This window comes from Sander vitreus, chromosome 18, assembly GCF_031162955.1.
Source record: "Sander vitreus isolate 19-12246 chromosome 18, sanVit1, whole genome shotgun sequence".
NCBI classification, from domain to species: domain Eukaryota; kingdom Metazoa; phylum Chordata; class Actinopteri; order Perciformes; family Percidae; genus Sander; species Sander vitreus.
The window spans coordinates 13,996,595-14,020,038 of record NC_135872.1 but is presented as its reverse complement, the minus strand read 5'-3'; the positions used below and the strand labels follow the sequence as shown (position 1 = coordinate 14,020,038).

General features: G+C 40.5%; 1 protein-coding gene across 1 annotated transcript; it reads left to right on the top strand.

The window, feature by feature from the left end:
* The first annotated feature begins 1,394 nt into the window (after window positions 1-1,394).
* On the top strand, window positions 1,395-21,870 carry LOC144532993 (adenylate cyclase type 8). Its single transcript, XM_078273996.1, has 23 exons — window positions 1,395-1,539; window positions 3,005-3,090; window positions 5,118-5,238; window positions 8,433-8,643; window positions 9,776-10,519; window positions 10,780-10,929; window positions 11,138-11,268; window positions 11,538-11,649; window positions 11,756-11,883; window positions 13,727-13,885; window positions 14,072-14,306; window positions 14,387-14,557; window positions 14,666-14,766; window positions 15,151-15,352; window positions 15,756-15,848; window positions 16,047-16,207; window positions 16,424-16,505; window positions 16,699-16,857; window positions 17,940-18,086; window positions 18,529-18,621; window positions 18,845-18,959; window positions 19,105-19,307; window positions 20,753-21,870. The coding sequence occupies exons 4-23, from the start codon at window positions 8,524-8,526 to the stop codon at window positions 20,957-20,959; spliced, it is 3,513 nt and encodes a 1,170-aa protein (XP_078130122.1). The 5' UTR covers window positions 1,395-1,539; window positions 3,005-3,090; window positions 5,118-5,238; window positions 8,433-8,523; the 3' UTR covers window positions 20,960-21,870.
* The last annotated feature ends 1,574 nt before the right edge of the window (window positions 21,871-23,444 follow it).

Sequence of the window (23,444 nt, the reverse complement as noted above, 5' to 3'; positions counted from 1 at the left end):
TTTTATGAATTAGTCAACATTAAGATCCAGACTGAAAATGAATGAAATTTCCCTTTAATCAGTCAACACTGTTTAACAGCAACCTGTGCCAAGCACCAATCACAGCCAGTGTTCCTTTTAATGTTGGCCTACTCAAGTGCTTAATGACCCTCTACAAACTACAAAATAATAAGATGAATTGATTCCCAGGACAGGAGGCAGCTCAGAGCAAGTCAACTGGCAAACAAAAATGTTCTTTTAGGCAACATGACAGATTGTTGTCGGGCATCATGGAACCATATGGAGAAAAGCAACATTTCAGTAAAATAATTTCCTCTTCCTGCGACTTAGAGACCAAGAAGGAGCCAGAGAGAGAACAGAGGTGGTATTGTCACTTACCCTTGCCAATGCGATGGTCCAGAAGGGTACGACAGTCCAGTGCCAGCCTCTGAGAGGCTGGGACATCAGGCTCAGGCAAGGGCATGGCAGGCAAACAAGCACACAACAACCCACAAACACACACACTCAGACACACACTACTCCTTTTATAGACAGAAAACCTCCTAACCAAAGCCAAAAACATACACGCAACAAGCAGCAGACTAAAAATCTCAGATTTTCTGGTTGTAATATTTCCAATAAACGTTTGAAAAGTAAAGCCTACCAATACTCACAAAAAAAATGTAACTCACTCATGTAATTCACAATTCTTTCATAGATAAGCTAAATTTACTCACTCACATCCTCATCTCCCCAGCTTGGCTGCAATAAACATTAGACAGACGCAAACATACACCTTCCCTTAGTCAAGCCTGAACAGAAAGACCAACTCCAACTTCTGTGTAAAGTTTCACACCAACAAACATCCAAATTCACTTAGAGTCCCTGCTGAACACCAGCTTGTATGTCCCGGTCTTGAGGCTTCTTAGTAATTTATCTTAGTGCACAGGACGATTGGCCGTATTATCGAAGAGATTAGCGATTAGTCCTTATTCAATAGCAGCTCTGCTCTCTGTGTGCGCCTCTCTCATTAAAAAACATCACACTGACACAATGGACCTCACTATCCACCCGAAGTCTCTCTCACCCAGGAGACAGAGAGAGAGGCAGGGAGAGAGGGACACTGTGGGACAGCCATTCAGTCAGTGGGCTTGAGGTTTAAGGAATGTAGCCACAGCAGACGCCAACACATGCTAAATGTCTGGTGAGGGATTTCTGTGCAAATTTACACATAACACATCACACACCCTAAACATTGATGCAAAGCTTGTCTCACAAAACATTTTCACAATCAGCAATGATTAATTGTGGATTTGGAAGCTCATACAACTTCGTCTGCAGTGTACACTTTTGGGTGGCTGTGATTATGTCTCCGGGTGTAGTAAATGTGTTTAGTTTGATGTTGCCCACCTGTCATGTTGGATGCTAGTCACAAGGCGGCGTTGCTCTTCCAGGTTCACAGAGGAAGGGATATGTGTGGCACTTTAGCCCTGAACGAAGTCTCCACCGGCGCTTCGAAAATCAGGAAACCCGCTGGATTGTCTTTGGCCTGTGGTGGAAGTTAGTATACTCAAAATTAGCCGATACCCTAATAAATATTTGACACGTGAACATGTTTGAACCATCAAAATACGGGAAGTACCAGGTGTTAAGACTAACGTTTAGTTACCTGACCCGTGACAAACAAATGATGTAACGGTAACTTAGCAAATATAACACATTCGGACAGAAATCCCAAATCATGCCAGTAAATTCATGTAAACGTTAACGCTAACGTTAGCAATGTTAGCTCTCGCAGGTTTTCATCTAACGTTAATTGTGTCCTCTCATATCTTGGCTACGTGTTTCGACACTTTCCCCTGATTTCCATTATGTTTAGACATACATTATCAAATCTAACATTCAGAGCTTCATTCGTCTACGCTAGTAAGAAAGTATGCTAACATTAGCTAGCTAACTGCTTAACGAGAAGCCCCTGGCTGCTGAACAACGTTAATTAGTGTCAACGACCACATTACTTACCATGTAGTGAGCAAAATCAAAATCCTTAATGTGTGGCATACGGATAGTTAACGTCAGCCACCTTGACTTAAATTAACCGTCTCTGGTTTAACTATGACAGGACACAGTACATTTAGTCAGTCACAGCGTAACTGTTCCTCTAGCTGACAGCTGTTACAGGATAGATGTAAATAGGTGACGGACCCACCACTGGACAGCAGTTTAGTCATGTTTTAGCATGCAGTCTGCGCCCAGTACCCCTCAATATTTTTTACTGGATAAATATTGAAAAGATAAACACCATATTGTACTAATACCTGGTCTGATGTTTATGAGTGTATTGTGCTTTTTTAATTAGCCTATAATAATGGATACTGTTACTGTTACTCATAAGATAGATGGAGGGATGTAAGAATGTTTAAATGTAAGATATGGAGGGATGTAAAGATGTTTGAATGTAAGATATGCTGAATTACAGTAAATATGATTGACGTGTCAAATAAGCAACAGCCATATATCGTTGTAAAGGTCATCAAAACATTGATAGTAATATGTAAATGTATGTGATATACTTTAAATGTATAGACCCGATGGAAATGTTGTTTCCAAAGCAGTGTTAATGTTTTGTTGTCATACATTGCTTTCATGGCTAGGCACTTTCATTTCGAAGTAAAGCTCCACTTGCCTATTGGGTCAAGGACACCATTCTTACTTATTAATCAGTGAATGCTGAACCTATTTGAGTATGCAATCCCCTTTTCATTTACAGTCCTGATAATAGGCCTATATCATAATTTATGCAGAACTGTTACAGCGTTCAGTCATCCAGACCTCTCTTTGTACAGCGATGCAAGAATTAATTAAAAATTAATAATAATAATGATTAGTAAAACTAAAAGGAAATTAAGTGTGCCTATGAGGCTATAATGTAATACATCAAAATATATTTTAAATCAGTATTCTGTAGCCGGTATCTGTGTACTGTATGGGACATTTTACTTTTGTAAGTCTTTTTTTCTACCAGTTGGTGACAGCAGTGAGGCGGGATAATCGAGTCTGTGGACGAATCTGATGGGAGATAAGGAGTGAAACAGTCTGCAATTTCCTGAGGTTATTATCGTGCATAAAAAACTCTTTCATTGCAATAACGTTACCTAAAGTATTCTTTAGGACAATATATCATTAATGGTGTACATGACATGTCACATTATCTGCCACCTTTATTGAAATCTGAATTTGGTGCTATTCGGTGGGCCACTAAGGCATTTAATTCCAAGGGTATCTTAACCCCACTAAGCCACCCGATCCATGTGACAGTATTTTTGTCCTCCTATGCTGCTGTCACCTCTTTTTCTGTTCAGCCCCCATTAGATGGCTATTGGTGTGTAAACCTTTTTTGAATAGATTAATATCATGTTACTTATGTTGAGCTAATGGCTAAGCTAAAGCTCAAAACAAAGGGGTTTTGGAGGTTGTCATTGTAAGATATACTTGTTCCTGCAGTAGTTATTGTAGTTAGGTGCAAGAGTAGAAAATTGTTTGCAGAACTTTGAAAATGTGAACCTCATAAAAGATGAAAAAAAGTGTTTCAGGATGGTTGCATAGATGGATTACCAAACAGGCCTACTGGGGCCATGCCCAAGAGTCTGGGTGTCCTCAAGCCGCAGGGCCTCTGTGTGATATTGTTATTCAAATTTATTGTCGAACAGGCTAAGGGCTCGGTTAAAATCCCATTTAAGGAATATCCTTTACATTCACTATGAATCTCTGCTCTGGTCAACATCTTTGTTTCAGTTTGACCCTAACTGACCTGTATATGTCTTCACTTTCAAGAGCTCTGTGAGACTGCCAACAAAGGCTAACATGCATTCACCGTCCAACTGTAGTCTCACGACACCCATGCTTACACAGCGCGTTTGTGATACAACAACACAAATAGATCTCTGTGTCCAGCATAAGTGAAATGTTTGGCAAGCACATAGGCCAAAGGGTCAGTTCTGTTTCTGGTCTGGCTTGAGTGTGTGGGAGAATTAGCTGATCAGTGGACAGTCAAAACAGCCTTAACACTAATTAGTTTTTGGGTTTTTGACCTCACAGGCACTCCAAATAGAGGCTGTGTTATATCAGAATGATCTACAATTAATTAAATTATTTCACTGTTTCTAGTAACAGTGATATCTCATTAAACATATTCAAAGATGCTTTACTACATGATTACCATGTTTAAGAGAGCTATGCTGGTGTGGTAGCACTTGTAGAACTAATTGCCTTAGACCTGGCAGCTATTTTAGATGTACAGTAATCAGCAAGAAAGGCCTGAGCTACGCAGTCACAGTTGGACAGATGGGAAATCATTAGATCAGCCTTAGGGGCCTGGACACAATTAGCAAAGCCAGTGTCAAAAACTTTAAACCAGCTTACAACCGTTGCGACTACAGACCTGCTGATGCTATCAGCCCAATAAGTGCTCTTCTTCATCAATACTGAGGAACGTTTCATGACAATTGTATGGGACATAATGCTCATAACATACAATACAAAAATATCCAACAATGACACAAATTTGTCAGAACATCTGTGCATTGGTTACAGATTAGTCCTTGCCATGCATTAACATTAACCAGCCAAATATAGCAAGAACAACCAGAAGACAATGAGCAGGAGAATATAACACTGTTTTGAAAATCTGTAATGAGACCCTATGGATAAGTAATTCAGTCAAGCAGGAGCAGAGTAAATGAAAACAAAAATGCAAGAGATAGCATATGACTAAGCACTCAATCGTATTGCCATTTAATTTAATTGCCATCTCTGCTTTTAAAAGATTTCGTTGACTCGCCCAAAGGCTGAGAACATAGCATTCATCTTGCCGTTGTCTTATTGCCAATGCTCTGTCAGCTTTACAGGTGAATGAGAGGGGCTTTCTGACTTATCAATCCTCTTTGCACTCCTCACTGCAGCGCTGCTTTGTGGCAGTGCTTGATTTCATTTCAAAACAGTTCAGGTGTTGACCTACAATCCTGCCAGAACGGCACCACACATCTTGGCTGGATCTTTATCCGTTTTGGACACTTCATCCCAGTGGGGACTATTTCAACTTTAATTTAGTATTTCATGGATTATGCCTTCATTTTCAGATCTGCATACAATTCCTGTGCCACGGAAACAGCAAAAGTGGATTATGACGGACGGGACGAGTATATCCTATGGCAAATGCTGGACATGACGAGAAGATACACAATATGTAAAACATTACAGGTCAGTTGTGGCCACAAGCCAAAATGTGTTTTTCTGCCAATTCAGTTGTTTGTATACTATAAGTGTTGCTAGATTGTTGACGTCTTTAGACTTTTCCTCTTCTTCATTCACTTTAGAAGTAGGTGACATTGTGCCAGAAATCCCTACTCTGATAGACAACTCTTGTTTTCCCAGAACAGGTGTGGACTATGTCATACAGACTGCCTGAATTCAAATAATGCATGAATTAAAATGTAATAAATAAGTCTGTATTTTATTTTAATATTAGAGTAACAAGTGATCCTTCAACAGCAGAGAAACTTGAATGCTTGCTGTGTGATCAACAAGTCCATAAAACAATGCTGCCATATTACAGCTTTCACTTACATGTTGACTATTTTCAGCTGTCGTAATGACAGCCTTAATTAAAAATGCAACTCTTATAATATAAAGTGTTTTGTCATATCCAGTCTGTGACAATCCAACTGCTGACAGTGGACTTTGAGTGGGTGGGACAGTAGCATCATGAGCCAGAAGGACCTGGAGGAGTTTAACTCTGGGCATTAACCAGCTCAGGTCTAAATCTGGCCACCAGATAATTTGTGGGAAAGCTGCCTTTCTTCTGGCACACACTGTGTCAACACATGGAGCCTACCAGGTGGCTCTCTCCAACATGCTGAATGTTTGCAGCATAACCAGTTCTGTCCACATTAAACAATAAAGATGATTTGATATGATTCTTTTTTAGAAGGTGTAGACACATTTATTTGGACACATGGGCTCAGTTGGTAGATTATACCAGGAGCCACAAATGCTATACAATGAATTGCTGTTTATTCACACTCACAAAAAAGCTTTCTCCTGATTCAGCATTCAAAATCAGTATACACTACAGTGGAAAGTAACAGTATGGAAGATGTAAAGATGAGAAATCAGAAGGTGGATAAACCATAATATGAACCAAAATCTTTCAAAGCTTTTCCAATCAAATTATAAATCTTATAATAATAATAATCTTATATATATATATATATATATATATATATATATATATATATATATATATATATATATATATATATTTTTCAAAGAGGTTTTGAAAAATCTGCAAATGAACTAAATTTCACAGGGCCTACTTTACACAGGGGTAAATGTGTTTATATACAGTGGGTACGGAAAGTATTCAGACCCTATTACATTTTTCACACTTTGTTTCATTGCAGCCATTTGCTAAAATCAAAAAAGTTCATTTTATTTCTCAGTAATGTACACTCAGCACCCCATCTTGACAGAAAAAGCCAGAAATGTAGAAATTTTTGCAAATTTATTAAAAAGGAAAAACTGAAATATCACATGGTCATAAGTATTCAGACCCTTTGCTGTGACACTCATATTTAACTCACATGCTGTCCATTTCTTCTGATCCTCCTTGAGATGGTTCTACTCCTTCATTGGAGTCCTGCTGTGTTTAATTAAACTGATTGGACTTGATTAGGAAAGGCACACACCTGTCTATATAAGACCGTACAGCTCACAGTGCATGTCAGAGCAAATGAGAATCATGAGGTCGAGGACACTGCCCAAGGAGCTCAGAGACAGAATTGCGGCAAGGCACAGATCGCCAAAGTTACAAAAGAATTTCTGCAGCACTCAAGGTTCCTAAGAGCACAGTGGCCTCCATAATCCTTAAATGGAAGAAGTTTGGGACGACCAGAACTCTTCCTAGACCTGGCCTTCCAGCCAAACTGAGCAATCGTGGGAGAAGAGCCTTGGTGAGAGAGGTACAGAAGAACGCAAAGATCACTGTGGCTGAACTCCAGAGATGCAGTAGGGAGATGGGAGAAAGTTCCACAAAGTCAACTATCACTGCAGCCCTCCACCAGTCGGGGCTTTATGGCAGAGTGGCCCGACGGAAGCCTCTCCTCAGTGCAAGACATATGAAAGCCCACATAGAGTTTGCCAAAAAACACATGAAGGACTCCCAGACTATGAGAAATAAGATTCTCTGGTCCGATGAGACCAAGATTGAACTTTCTGGCGTTAATTCTAAGCGGTATGTGTGGAGAAAACCAGGCACTGCTCATTACCTGCCCAATACAATCCCAACAGTGAAACATGGTGGTGGCAGCATCATGCTATGGGGGTGTTTTTCAGCTGCAGGGACAGGACGACTGGTTGCAATTGAAGGAAAGATGAATGCGGCCAAGTACAGAGAGATCCTGGAAGAAAACCTCATCCAGAGTGCTCAGGACCTCAGACTGGGCCGAAGGTTCACCTTCCAACAAGACAATGACCCTAAGCACACAGCTAAAATAACAAAGGAGTGGCTTCGGAACAACTCTGTGACCATTCTTGACTGGCCCAGCCAGAGCCCTGACCTAAACCCAATTGAGCATCTCTGGAGAAACCTGAAAATGGCTGTCCACCAATGTTCACCATACAACCTGACGGAACTGGAGAGGATCTGCAAGGAAGAATGGCAGAGGATCCCCAAATCCAGGTGTGAAAAACTTAATTCCCAAGAAGACTCATGGCTGTGCTAGCTCAAAAGGGTGCTTCTACTCAATACTGAGCAAAGGGTCCATGTGATATTTCAGTTTTTCTTTTTTAATAAAGTTGCAAAGATTTCTACATTTGTTTTTTTTTCTGTCAAGATGGGGTGCTGAGTGTAAATTAATGAGAAATAAAATTAACTTTTTTGATTTTAGGAAATGGCTGCAATGAAACGAAGAGTGAAAAACTTAAAGGGGTCTGAATACTTTCCGTACCCACTGTATAACCACAAATTATGATATTGAGCTCAATTTATAACATGTTCATGTGGTTGTACTCTCTTTGTTTTTAGAAAAACGGTTTCAAAATTCAAGAATTGGCCAAACACACAAAGGAACACTTCAGCAATTTAATATTGCACTTACATAAGGTTGGGAGACTCATAGGAGACAGAGTAAAAAAAAAAAAAAATTAGTAAAATGAGCAGAAGTCAACATATGCTGAATTTGAGTCCCTATGAGTCAAGCTCCAGAAATACTATATCCTACATTTCAAATAATACAACTCGAAAGTGTCTTTCATTAGAACCCCCAACCCCATACGCCTGGTAAACACCCACATCTTTTCAACTCCACACACCTCTTTCTCAAGACTTTCTGTTTAAAAAAAAAAAGTCTCCAAGTTTTTTTAAACCCCCAAAAATGTCAATATTTCTACTCCAGGCTGCTGCCTCTTCCTGATCTAAGACCAACAGATGAGGTCGGCTATCTTATCACCATAGTGACCTTCTCTGAGACAACACAGGTCTTCCCCATGGAGCTGCGTGAGCCGACCTGCCTTACCGCGACCCTGTCTCCTGGGCTGCGGCGGAAAAAGATGCTTTGGCAGAACGCTGTAAAACACATCATTAACCAGAAGGAGCTCAGCATCCAGGTGATGGAACCGTTGTTGTACTGTTTTTTAATTTTTTAATTATTGTTTTGTACATACTCCCCTCTAATTAGACAGATGTGGTATCCTCAGAACCCCTGCCTCATTATACACAAACCAAAGAAAATGTTACTAAACTGAAACTCATGTTTTGATGTCTGTGCCTGACCATGTCTGCATCAACATCATGAACATGAATTATTGGGCCATTGCAGCTTGAGTCCAGACCACCCATGCTGGAATGAAATGTTAAATTCAATTAATTTAACTGAACAAATACTATAGGCCAGTTCAACAACAACAACAACAAAAAACTACTTTCTCACTTAGTGTCTAGCTATGCAAATAGTTTTGGTTTTACAGTATCTTATATTTAACAGAGGTGATTTGAATGTAATTTGTGGTGCTCAAAAATATTTACATAATATATATGTAATTTTGAAACGATTAGAAATGTAATTTGTTAATGCTGTGAGAATCCCAAATGATATTCTATTTGACTTGGCTATTAGATATCACAAAATCTGAGTGAATAAAATAAAAAACTACATGGGTACCACTTGGGGTAGTGAAAAAATAAAGTTTGTTTTTTGTAATTCTGGACACACACTGCTCATTGACCAGTGTCCAAAAGCACAGCTCAGTGATAATTATTAAGAACTGTATAGCCAAGCCTACCATATAGGCTAGATAAAAGAGACACCTTTCTACATGGACATAAGATGATGAAAAGGTGGACTGGTAGCTGGAGAGATGCCTGTTCACCTCCTGGGCACTTCCAAGGTGCTCTTGAGCAAGGCACCGAACCCCCCAACCGCTCAGGGCGCCTGTTCAACAGTCGCAGTCCACTCACTCTGACATCTCCCCATTAGTGCATGTAAAGGGCCTGAGCATGTTTGTGTATTTCAGGCCTGTAAAGTAATAACAACAGAGTGCACAGTGTAATTCAATAAAGAGTATAACTTAAAACATTTAAAATAAAATGAATGAGTGTGCTTACCAACATAAATCCATTTCTGGACCATTACAACCTATTTGTCACCTAAAGGAATGGTATGAAGCAAGAAAAAAAAGGGAACGGGAAAAGTGCTAGATCTTACAGTAAACACGTCTGATTTTCTGTTGGGTTTGACAGGTGGGTGTGGAGCCAGCAAGTAAAATCTTTGTGACTGATGCCTACATGGACGAGATCAACAAACAAATACGTGACAAGGCCTCACGGGGGGTCACAAAACGCCGCTCCTCCACATTCAGAGTACACCCTTCCCAGTCCCGTGGCTCCACCAGCTCATACAACAGTACCAGGGCTTCTTTTAATGAATACTCCAGCGATGCCGACTTCTTTGTGCACTGGGGCCACACAATTCGTGGAGTATATATACCCACCCTGAGGCATACCTTCAGGTCTCGTGATCTGGAGAAACTGTACCAGCAACACTACTCCCACCAAAGACGCAACTCTCTAGCCATCACCAATGTAATCGATGCAGTGGCCAAATTACACGTATTGGTTTTGTACCTGGCACTGGCCCCTGAGGCGGTCACAGACACTCTGCGTGGCTACCTGACAGGCATTTTCACGCTGTTAGCTGTAGCGCTGTGCATCGTGGTGTTAACCTGCAAGGACTCCATGTCCCCACGGTGCCTTCACTATGCTAGCCTAGCTTGCTGGTTCTCACAGACCACCCAGGTGCTGGGAGGACTGGTGTATGGACTGGAAAAAGACCCATCGTGGTTTGTTTTGTTCACATTGTTTGCCACATACACGCTGCTGCCGTTACCTCTGCTGTGGGCCATGTGTGCTGGCTCCCTCACCTCTGTACTGCACCTTCTGGTGGAGATAGTGTGCCACTACAATGATGCCATGCTTTTGAGAAAGGTGAGGACTTTTTTTTTTTCCAAGCCTATATTTGATATCCATTTATGACAACAGCTTTCTTTATTTTCACAATGTATTCCCCCCATCTCCAGCCGCAGATCTACAAATCTACTGAACGCACAAAAATTTTCTTCTGACATCCCTCAATTTAATGGAAGGAAAAAGAAGAAAACCCCATTTCCTATTTCTTATCCTCTTCTTAGTTCACATGCATTGGGTTAAAATGAATTGCATGAATTCTTAATCTCTCTCGGATGCAGGTGTTTGCCAAAGGCCTGCTGTACCTGGGTATGAACACAGCCGGCTTGTTTATCCATTACCTGACAGACCACGCCCAGAGACAGGTCTTCCTGGAGACGCGGCGCTGCATCGAGGGTCGCCTCAAACTAGAGCAGGAAAACCAGAGACAGGTACAGTGACTTCTGCCATTGTGCTATAGGTTAAACTTTGAGAATAATGAAGACAGGCACATGCTGTATCATGAACTCTGTTGACTGTTATAACTTTTCTCAAAACTTCACAAAAAAAAAGCCTCTTAAATTCCCTTGTGACCTGTGTATAAACAAGCATTTTGCTGCTGATACCATGTCAAATAGAGTTCATCATCTTGCCACACAGGAGCGTCTGGTGCTGTCGATCCTGCCTCGCTTTGTTGCCTTGGAGATGATCACTGACATGAGCTCTCTGGAAAATGAACTCAGTCCTCAAGAGTTTCACAAGATCTATATCCACCAGTACAAAGATGTCAGGTACACACACACACACACACACACACATAATGTCAGTAGGTTAGTACTACTAAGGCTTATATAAGAGGGTTTTACGAAATAAGTTTCTCATGGATGTTTAATTTTTTTTAGGACTTGTTGTCATCCTTTTCAAAGTGCAAACTCTTTACATTCAGTCTTGCATGTGTTCACTCAAACCAAACACATTAACAGGAATCTCTTACAATTTAAATGTGTATGTTGTTAGCATACCACTTATTTTACTGTTATTGTTTCTCTCATCTTTGCAGCATCCTTTTTGCAGACATCAAGGGCTTCACTCTGTTGTCCATGAATCTGTCGGCCCAGGATCTGGTTCGAATCCTCAACGAGCTCTTTGGACGCTTTGACCGACTGTCAGATGTGAGACTTTGAGCTCTTTTTTGTTGTTGCGATAACATATACTTTATTGTTCTACCAATAATTTATTTTCTCTTTTCCCTGGTGTCTTGACACTTTATCATCACAGGAGCACCACTGCATGCGGATAAAGATACTGGGAGACTGTTACTACTGCGTGTCAGGGGTCCCTGAGCCACAGCGTGCCCATGCCCGTCATTGTGTTGAGTTGGGTCTGGCCATGATCAACACCATACGGTCAGTCTTAACTTAGTGGAGTTTTTAAGGGCCTATCATGCTGTCTCCTGCAAAATAATGATACATTTATTTTCACTACTTCACTGCTGTATGTTAAGGTGCAAAAAGAACAAAAAACATCACTAATTAGACTCACATGATCACTTTTTCTTTTTTAACAATTTATTGCAATTACAACTTTTAACATCCCCCGCCTCCATTTTCTTGGAGTGCTATAGTCCTATTTGCTTGTAGTATAGCAATATCAAGACATTTATATTCTTGGGGTTTCAGATTTAGATTTGTTGGATACAGGTGCAGCAATATCCTCTTAGGGTCAAGTGGAATGTTCACAGACAAGATGAACATAGTTCTATTGATCACCTCCCTCCAGAATGTTTTCATTTTGTCACACTCCCAGACACAGTGCATACATGTTCCTTTAGCCTCATTGCATTCACAACAAAGGTCAGGTATATTACTGCTGTATTTATTTAATTTGACAGGAGTTGTGTATGTCTGCATCAGCCAATTATAATGGAGTAGCTTTAAATTAGTGTTTGCTATTTGTTTCTGCGTCACAGGTCTCCTTCCAATTGTTTTCCGAAATGTGCTCTTTTAAGTCCACCCTCCATTTCTCAAGTCTGGTTATCAATGTTTCTTTAGAGCCAGATACAAGCCAGTTATATATGGATGAGATCAAACCCCTCTCATTGGAATTGTTTTTTATAATGTATTCTAAGGATGAGAGTGCAGGAATCCCGACTGATTGGTTTTGCAATAAAGTTCCTCACTTGGAGATATTTAAAAAAAAAAAAAAATGTTTCTTTGGGAAGTCATATATTAGAGAGATTTCTTCAAAGGTCAGGGGGATATTTTGAAATAAATACATTAATTTAGGCAATATGTTCATTTTTAATTTATTTATTCTCCCTATCATAGATATAGGTAAGGGCATCCACCTTTCTATAGATTTATGTACTGAGTTCATTATTACTTCATAGTCTGTTCGTGCTATAGTTTCTAAATAAGATGTTATTTTGATGCCCAAATATGTCAAATTAGATTAGAGCTTGAAAGTTAACAAGCATTGGTCCGTATATTGTCTTTCAATACATATTGTCTTTTACTTTATAGATACTACCAAACAGGCCGATTAGATCTAACAGTGCTATGGTATGGATGTGTTAAATTGTTTTAAGAATAAAATTACGTCATCAGCGAAAAGAGCTATTCTTTGATCTCTGTTGCCAATTGTAATCCCTTGTATTTGCCTACTAGATCTTATTGCTATTGCTAGTGCTTCAATAGCTCGTATTAACAGAAGTGGTGATAGAGGTGAACCTTGGGGGCAACCTCTTATAATATTGAAGGGCTCAGACACCACTTCATTTCTCAGTACCTCAGCTATAGGATTCAGATGTAATATTTTGATCTAGTTAAGGAAAGTATTTCCCAAACCAAATCAAGCTATAACGTCAAAGATATAAGTCCACTCAACCCTATCAAGGCCTTCGCCGCGTCAAGCGAGAGAAGACCTGTGTCTTTTTCTTCTTTTTGGCAGTACAGTACCTTGAGAATGCACCTTACATTATGGAATCCTTGCCTTCCCTTTACAAATCCATTTTGGTCATACCCTACAATACTTGGAAGCATACCCTCTAGAGGATTTTTGTATCAGTGTTTATTTAACTTATAGCTTGCATATTCTCACACCTAGTTTTAGGTTTTCCTGGTTTTGGAAACAGGATGATCAAGGCCTCCATCATTGAGGCAGAGAGGTAGCCATTATTGTAGGATTCTAGATGCATCTCACATAGCGTAGTTGCCCTCACATGGTCACTTTACTACCCACCAACACCAGGTATGTGCGGAAGCAGCTGAACTTTGACATGGACATGAGGATTGGGATCCACTCGGGCTCTGTCCTGTGTGGTGTGCTGGGCCTGCAGAAATGGCAGTTTGACGTCTGGTCGTGGGACGTGGGCATTGCTAACATGCTGGAGGCCGGTGGCATACCAGGGTGAGTGGATGGCTAGTACCAGCAACCAGCAGTAGTATCTCTTTGATGCGACACATTTGATCTCTGCCCTGCCTACCACATATTTTTAAACATATACCCACTGTTGTTCCACTGAAATTATTCAAACTATTAATTTCTTCTTATGATATAGAAATGTCTTTGTACATTCTATTCTCTCTCATCCAGCCGCATCCACATCTCAAGGGCAACTCTGGACTGCCTAGAAGGCACCTACAAGACAGAAGCTGGTCATGGTCGTGAAAGGAGCGAATTTCTGCTCAAACACAACATCGACACTTTCCTCATCTGCCCTCAGGAGGAAAGGAAAGAAGTTGATCATGTTTACCCCTTTAAAATCCATAAAACTATTAAAACCTGGAACCCAGAGCTACCCTTTGGGAACGTCATTGACATGAACAGTGTAGGTGTTTCCAAACAGCTTTTCTAATGTACACACGACGTACTTGATTGATCTCACACCATCGTATTCTTTTCCTGCAGATCCTGGCCTCCTTTACGAACGGCTCGATGCCCAACATATGTCAGTCCACCTCCAAGGAAATCAACAAACGCATCAAACACGCTATTGAGGTACGAAGCAGTGAGCGTATGCACAGGGAGCACATCACTCCACTGACCCTGAAGTTCAAAGACACGCACATCGAGGACAAGGTAAGCAGGTAGAGATGCTTGTCCAGACAGTGTTTGGTAGGAGGAAATAAGTTCATGCCACAACGTAAATAATGCTGATCTTTCTTTGATCTCTCTTGGTTTGTCCAGTTCTCACAGATGAGAGATGAAATGTTCAACTCCAACCTGGTCTGCTCCTTCATCATGCTCCTCTTTCTCATGGCTGCCCAGGCCCTCATTCCTGCGCCCAGGTAGGGAGACACAGAAAGGTTAACAGCAGATGAGTTATGGATTGAAGCTTTAAAATAAATTCTTCATTAAAAAGTCCTAAAGAATCTGTATTCATAGATACTAAACAATATCAAATTGAACTTTTTCTGACTGAAAATATCAGCTTTAATGTTGGTTTAACACCACTAAAGATGTACTGCACTGTTTGTCTGATTTGAAAGCCACTATATGTAAGATTCATTTTTCTTCCTTTGGTGCCATCTGGAGGTAGTATCAAGAATGAAATTTATACTTCTCCAGAGCATATGTCACACACTCCTCTCATACAGTGGATTAGCATTTTCACTATTTTACTCACTTCCTTTCTCTTCTACTTACATTCCTCCCTCGTTCTTCCTCTGCAGGCTGTTCCCAGCCGTCCTCCAGTTTTCAGTCTTCCTGCTCGTCTACATGCTGCTGCTGCTGTTGGCCCTGGCTGAAGAGTTCAGGTGCACTCCTGCACGGCTACAGAACATCTGCTGCTGGATCCATGAAAACAACAGCGCCCGCAACCTCCTCACCCTTACTGCCATCGTCATCAACTTCGGCATGGTCTCTACTGACATGGTGAGAGTCTAAACAGGACAGGGCCAGACTTCTATACATTGTTTGATGAATAAAGTTTCTTTTCCCTGCTACAACGTTCCTTTTTATACTGCTGTACTGTTTTTGCCTGCTCTTTAAAAGAAGTGGAAAGATTTCCACATAAAATTGTACTGTGCAAATTACATAAAAATTACATAAAGACCACACCCCACACCACCACCTTCAATGTTTATGCATAAAGGAGAAAGGTGTGCCTCCCCACTGACATGTAAAATGTATTTTAGATGACAAGCAAACTACGCTTCCAACTAAAAAACCAACTCCAACCACTGTCTAAATAAGAGGGGTGTATCCGTTTCATTCTGATACTCCTGTCAGTCTTTTTTTAAGTTAAGGTCAAAGGTTTGGTGTGTCCTGTGTCCAGGTATGGTGCATTCTCACAGACACACAGGAGGCTGAGGTAATGGACAGAACCAACACAGCCTCACGTCCCGTCACCGTCTGCACTTACCAAGAGGTAAAGACAGCAGCAGTTTTATATTGTAAACTTAACAACATATAACAACAATATCTGGCAACATTTGGACTCGTATTAAATCACATTTTCTTGACTTAAAGTTTTCTCACCCAATTGCCATTTTTTAACTTCAAGAAAATCATCAAAAATACATTCTCCTTCTTCGTTGCCTCTTCTTCACTCCCTCCGTCTCCTCAGGTCTTTGTATTGAGTGGTGTTATCGCCATGGTGACTTGTGCCGTGTTCCTGCGTCTCAACTCTCTGCTGAAGCTGGCGGTGTTGCTGCTGGCGGTGGCCATCTACACCTACCTCACCCACCTGGCCTTCCTCACACTCACACGCCATGATATGCCTCACCGGTCGGTGAAAAATATACACCGACCAGCTCAGGCTGTCACACAATGACTTTTTAGAGTGTTTTTTTCTTTACATTTAGTTAAATGTTTGTAATTGTTTTGCTAAGTTATAAAAGGTTTCAGCATTTCAGCTGTTGCAACTGTACTACTATTGCACTGAACACCTTTTACATAATTTACCTCTCTATATTCTATCTCTCTTAATTAATTTCTGCACAGGTCTCACTATGTCAGAAGAAAAGGAATTTCCATCCTTCTCATGGCCATGTTTATTATTGCTGTCTTCTACAATGGACGACAGGTACTGTTAAACTCAGAGAAGCTTTCCCTATGTTGATTTAGCAGCGGTTTACAGTAGTTTAGTCATCCTTGCATTGTTTTTCTGTATTATTAAGACCAAATCTGTCAACTGCCAAACTGAGTAAATGTATAAAGGAAAAAGTCACATACAGGTGACCTCTGATGATGAGTCTTATCTGTGCTTTACTTTCCAGTGGGAGGCCACTGCCAGACTTGACTTCCTGTGGCGTCTGCAGGCCCAACAGGAAGTGGAAGACATGAGGGAATTGCGGGAACACAACGAGTGTCTATTACACAACATCCTGCCTGTGCATGTGGCGCAACATTTTCTGGACAGGAGCAAGAATGACGAGGTGCAAAAAAACATGACCTCACCTCTGTCAGCCACTTGAAAATCATTTTATTTTAAATGCTGATTGGACTATTTTAAATGTCTGAATATATTTGCTGTTACTCTGATAAAGACATTGTAGGTGAAATATATATATATATATATATATATATATATATATATATATATATATATATATATATATATATATATATATATATATACACACATGTTATATGGAATGTTTAAATGTTATTTACTGGATGCCTTCACACATTTGCACAGTTTATTGTAATTTATTGAACTGCTTAAAGGTTCGGAGTAATTTCACCCTAGGGTCCTTTGCACCATGACCTCGAGTTAAAAGATAGGACAAGATGCCACCCAGTTGTATCTATCCCGGCTGAGGTATAAAAGCTAAAAGGTTAGATCTGGAGACCTTCCACGATCTACCGTTTTGCTACAATGACCCAGAGCTTCTACAACAGTGGCTTGACGTTCTCAAAATGGACATCACGACGCCAGTCGAGACGCTGAAGAAGTGCTACCAACAAAATATTAGTGCATCCCTGGAACTGGGCGTCGTTAGACTACATCCTTATGCAACGCTTTCTGCCAGGACTTTTACTTCTACGGGCTTTTCCCAAATCACGGAAGTGACGTCGACACAGCGGTAGCGGTAGCAGCAGAGAGTAGAAGCCGTTGTGTTATTTAAATAAACTCCTGTTGTACTTACAAACTTTCCAATGCCTCGTGAGTACAGAACCTATTTGTACTACTGTAGAAGTTTGGTACCATTCCGGGCATTATTAGCGGGGTAATTTACGAGATACACCTTTGGTTCCATTAGCGCCTGAACTAAGCCATTCGGCTGATAGTGCTAACTCGACCAATGTTAGACCAAGGGATAAAAGCTTCTGGGGGGGGGGCTCGAGGTCATGGTGCAAAGGACCCTAGGGTGAAATTACTCCAAACCATCCCTTTAACAACAGCCGACGACTTGCATTGATAACTAAAAGTCGTACTGAATAAATCAATCTACTGTATGTATGCCAGTCAAACAAAGAGGTTTTTAGGATAAAAATGATACTATTTCCATTTCAGGAGCTTTACTCCCAGTCCTACGATGAAGTCGGTGTCATGTTTGCATCCATCGCTGGGTTCAATGAGTACTTTGAGCAGAAAGAGATCAGACATGAAGGAGTGGACTGCCTCCGACTTCTGAATGAGATCATTGCTAGCTTTGATGATGTGAGTATGGGACTGAAAATGAAAGTGTGCTCTGTACAGTAGATTCCAACGTTGTTTTTTACTCTAACATTATATACAAATCTGAATACAGCGACATACTCACTTTAGTATGGTATTACTTTTAAAGGGTAAAGGGTAATTTATCCAAAGTAGTATTGTATAGATATACAGTATATATCTGGGTACTGTAAATAACAGCAATAAAAACATGTATTATATTTCATCTTTCAAATATGTATAGATTTATCTGTAGTATATGTATGTGATAATCTTCCTATTAGAAGAATTCTGTCTTCACCTGTCCCTTTAGGTGATAAGAATAAATAAGAATAAAACAGATAGTAGGCTTTATTCCAGGTTATGCTTTTGACAAATGCTGGCATAACTCTCTATTTGAGATTGATGTGTCATTTGATAATTTTATCTCTAAAAATGTCACAAGTTGTTGGAGGAGTCGTACTTTCACTATGTGGAGAAGATCAAGACCATTGGGAGCTGCTACATGGCAGCCTCTGGCTTAGCTCCAGACAGACAGGTGGGACATCTTATTGCACACATTATGCTATTTTTTGGTCTTCCATGATCTGCACCTGCTTTGATATCTTCACCCCCTGCCCCCTCTCCCTCTCTCTCTCTCTCCCCCCTCTCTCTCTCTCTCTCTCTCTCTCTCTCTCTCTCTCTCTCTCTCTCTCTCTCTCTCTCCCCCCCTCCCTCTCTATCTGTCTATCTAACTATCCATCTTTCTCTGTCTCTCTCAGGCATCTATGGATGAATGGAATCATTTAAGTGAGCTGGTTTTGTTTGCGTTGGCAATGCAAGAGACCTTGAAAGAGATTAACAGGCTCTCTGCCAAAAACTTTCAGCTACGTGTGGGTAAGTGGCTAAATGGCTTGCCTCCTAAAAGCACAATTGATGGCTGATACAAACTGCTCCCTGCGATGGTTTCTAGTGTCATAGATTTAATACTAATTCCTTATTTGTCTAAAGTAAATTGCTTGTCTGTGTTGCACTAAAACAGGCATTGCCCACGGGCCGTTGGTCGCAGGGGTGATCGGTGCCACCAAGCCGCAGTATGACATCTGGGGGTCAACCGTGAACCTGGCCAGCCGCATGGACAGCACAGGTGTGAGCGGACGCATTCAGGTACCGGAGGCCACGCGCAGGGTCCTGGCAGAATGGGGTTTTGTCTTGGAGCTACGTGGAGAAATCTTTGTGAAGGGGGTGAGTGGCTGTTAATGTTAGTGGTTATTCTACTGTCAGTTGTCCTTAAAGGTCCCATGGCATTACAATTTTCACTTTGAGGTTTTGTACAACATTAATATGAGTTCCCCTAGCCTGCATATGGTCCCCCAGTGGCTAGAAATGGCGATAGGTGTAAACCAAGCACTGGGTATCCTGCTCTGCCTTTGAAAAGATGAAAGCTCAAATGGGCCAATCTGGAATCTTCCCTTTATGATGTCATAAGGGGAAAGGTTATCTCCCCTTTCTCTGCTTTGCCCGCCCAGAGAATTTGGCCCACCCATGAGAAAGAGACATCATGGCTTGCAAACGAGCAAAGCATGGCAGTTGGTCAAGGCCCCTCCACCTTGCCCCCCCTCCTCAATAGCATTTAAAGCTACAGACACAGAAATGGAACGTCCTAAGCGAAGCTCATTGTGGGACTGGCTCGTAGTGGCTGTAATTCTGCACCAAGGCTGAATTTCGGGAAAGAGACTTCAGATACAGTATTAGGGGACCACTAAGGCCTGAAGCATCCAAAAAGCAGCATGTCATAGGACCTTTAAGTATAGTGAAATGGAGGACCATTTGGGTCTTCCAAAATGCTATAGATCTGATTTTACTGGGTAGCCACATAATTAAGTTCAGGTTGGTCTCACATTGCCAGACCTTCCTCCACAGCGCTGAGGAGGAGGTTCAGGTGAGTCCACACAGCATTCCGGGATGGGAGAAAAACATGCTCTGGTTTATCTATGCTAGTTTTTTTTTAAACTAATCACAATTGTCATGGGCGGTGCTAAGTGCCGCAAGGAGCAACGGCACCTCTGCAAAATAGCCTCGGTAAAGGAACTTGTTTTGGTGGAACATGTACGTTCAATGGTTGTTTTACTCGTGCAACAGAAAACTCAGATTCGACATAATCTAGCTAGCTGTCTCAATTTACCATGCAGAGATCTGAGGAGCAGTTAACCATAGTCCTCATAAATCACCCGGCATTTAAAATGCCAACATAAAGAAAGCGGAAGGTACTAGACATCCGGCCAAAATGAAAGACATCCAGCGGAATTTCCAGTGGCACCTGAACAATCCCAGAAGTGGAACGTCGTGGATATGGACCAAGTTCAGGTTGATGTTCAGTGAAGTTCTTATATGAAGGTAATGCAGAGAAGACATTTTATGACACTAAAACAGCTAATGTTCAGGCTAACAGACTCAGAAAACTACAAGACAAACAACAGGACAAATAAAACAAGAGAGACATCTACTGGTGAAAAGAAACAACAGACAGATGAATGAGTTGCATCACTGTTCAGGAAGGGGACATTAATGCATGAAATGTGTAGATATTAAAGCATCTTAACCATATTTGTAAAGAGGTGTTGATAATAAAAACGTGAGGGTGACTGAGAAAGGATTACCACACTTTGTGACTGCTGTTGTCATTGCAGGTAAGCGAGAGTCAGGGGAAAGTCCGCACCTATTTCGTCAGCACCAGGCGCAGCAAGAGGGCCAATGTTGGTCGGATGGGGGCACGGACAGGAGGACGCATGACGCTCGCAGGAGTGGTGTTTGGTCTCGTCCAGGCCAGACAAAAGGAAAATATGAGAGAGACTAACGGGGGGTTCAGTCTGACTCCCCGCACTCATCAATGTTGAGGGGACTTTTGGGGTCAGATGGTGGAGGACACAGCACAGCCATATTGTTTCTACTGGTTTACAGTTTTGCTGTGTGTGTTTTATACTTTGCCATAATAAACAAATTAGCTTCACAAACAGAAGAGGGTGTAGCTGTTAGACACAGGACACAAGAGCCTTTGTTCCTGTGTCCTCCTCTGGTTTCCTGTCAAATATGTTGGGCTGTATTGTACTTAATGGACATTTAGGGAAACTAATACAGGGGCAGGCTGGCTTCTTTTACAGTGAGTCTGAATGCCATCTTGAGGGCACTGCTTTCTATTTTCTGTTGCCATATCTACACCTTATAAGCAGTTGTAAGCATGTTAAGTTCATTTTGTACAAAACTAACAAAGGCCAACATGTATTTATTTTTTTTTGCTGTTATCCCAGCAATTTCTCAGACCTCTAAGCCAAAATACCTCAAAACATCCAGCTCAACCTTTCATAGACTTTTTAATGGCCTATACAAAGCTGACTAGTATTTTTTACTGTAATGTGCATTATTCACCAAATTCAAGGACATAGAAGGTTGTGTTTTGCGTGTAATAATGATGTAATAATATGTTATATTGTGTCACTGTCATATAAAAACACACATTTTGTTTTTTTATGTTTTAACTGAAGGATGACAAGCGCATCTATGGGACAAAAACAAACAAACACAGAAACTCATATAGTGTATAATACATATGAATTAATAATAATGATGATTAGATCATGATCACAATGTTTATACCTCAGACAGACTGAGCTGGACCTTTAAAATAAGGCTGTGTTTTCCAAAGGTTTGGTATTCTGGAAGTGAGATTCATTTTTTTTTTTTTCACCATTTTTACAAAAACATGTATTAGTCTACATGTTCTGCTAATAAAACCAGCAATTACAACAAATCTATGTGGTGTTATCTCATTTTAATTGTGCATATGACTCATTCTGATTCATTCATCCCCAAAGATGTGCTATTAAACTTAAATCTGTAGTTTTCATTTTTTGGGTCTGTCAGATGTAAGTGTTTAAGTTACTTGACTGTCATTGTCCCTGGATATCAGAGACAGGAATGTATATAATGCATATAAATGTCAAAACGTGTGTCCTCCAGTAGAAGATGTGAAAGCTAACATGTCAGCAGCAGCAGAACCAGAAGGAAGATCCTTTCTGCTCCAGCCGAGCAGATCAGCTACATCAGATGAAGTCTGCATGGCTGTCTTCACGTTGCAGCTGAATGAAGAAACAACGGCACAACCAGCCTAGGTGTGCTGCTCTAACATATCCAGCCTCTACCACATGAAATATAGACTATATATTAAAAAAAAATGCTAAATGTGAAAATATATTTTCTTGTTGTTTAAAGGGATAGACTGGACTACTACATTTTATATTATGGAGTTTGTTCTATTTTGATTGGACTATAAACCGATTATTATCTCATAACGTGTCGATCTTTAAAGTGTCCCAGTCTGCTGTACCACCCATTGATTGACATATATATAAGGGACCACCCTCTGATTTACCCATAGACAGTATATAAGAAGGATTTACCTTGCCAGACGATTTCTCTTGACTCGATTAGTTCTGGCTGCAACTCGCGCGGGTATTCTTTGACCGGCTCTGAGATCGCCTATTGGAAAAGATGTATCACGCGGTAGTTGGAAAAATAGATTCGTCTTGGGCATTAACCTCTCACTTTAGATTTTTCTGAGGCAGATATTAATCATTAATCCAAAAACCACCACACCACTCTCTTAAGAAATATTTGACTTGTAAAAAAAACAACTCATTTTCTATTTTCTTTAACTGGTCAGCTTTATTTTCTGTAAATGTGGTCCTGTAAATGTTGTTTTAGTGTCTCACTACCAACATGTAAGGGGAGAAATATGAAATCCACTCATTAATGAAAGTATATTTATTGTCTAAAAGCAATGAAATAAAAGACATTTAATCTAAATCAGCAAATCTGTACCACCATGGTTACTCACAACATCTTATTTGTCATGTAGTCATCAGTAGACTGTAGCCTAGCTGGTTTTAAGTAGACTGGGGCAAGTCAAAGTTAAGTCTTATGTCAGTTATGAGGAGACCAAGTCAAGTTCCAAATCCTTGAGGTCTAGTCCAGGTTAAGTGACCATAAAATGATTTTAAAGTTGTGTTATACTGTTAGTGCTTTTTATATAACAAAGATCATCAATACATAGGCCCTAAAATTAAATACTCAAGGTTTGTGTTTATGCAATGTCTGCTGTCTAATTTAGGTATTCTTTATCATTTAGTGTTTTACAAGGTCCAAATTAGAAAGTTTGTCATGTCAAATCAAGTTTAGAGTCTCAAGTCTTAATTCTAGCGAGGTCACATTTTTTTGTAACTCAAGTCCAAGTTCTAAGTCTACAACTTGAGTAGTTAATGGATAGATAGGATAGGATGTGCAGGGTACCAGTCCACGTCTGGGACTGAATCATTAGGCCTACTG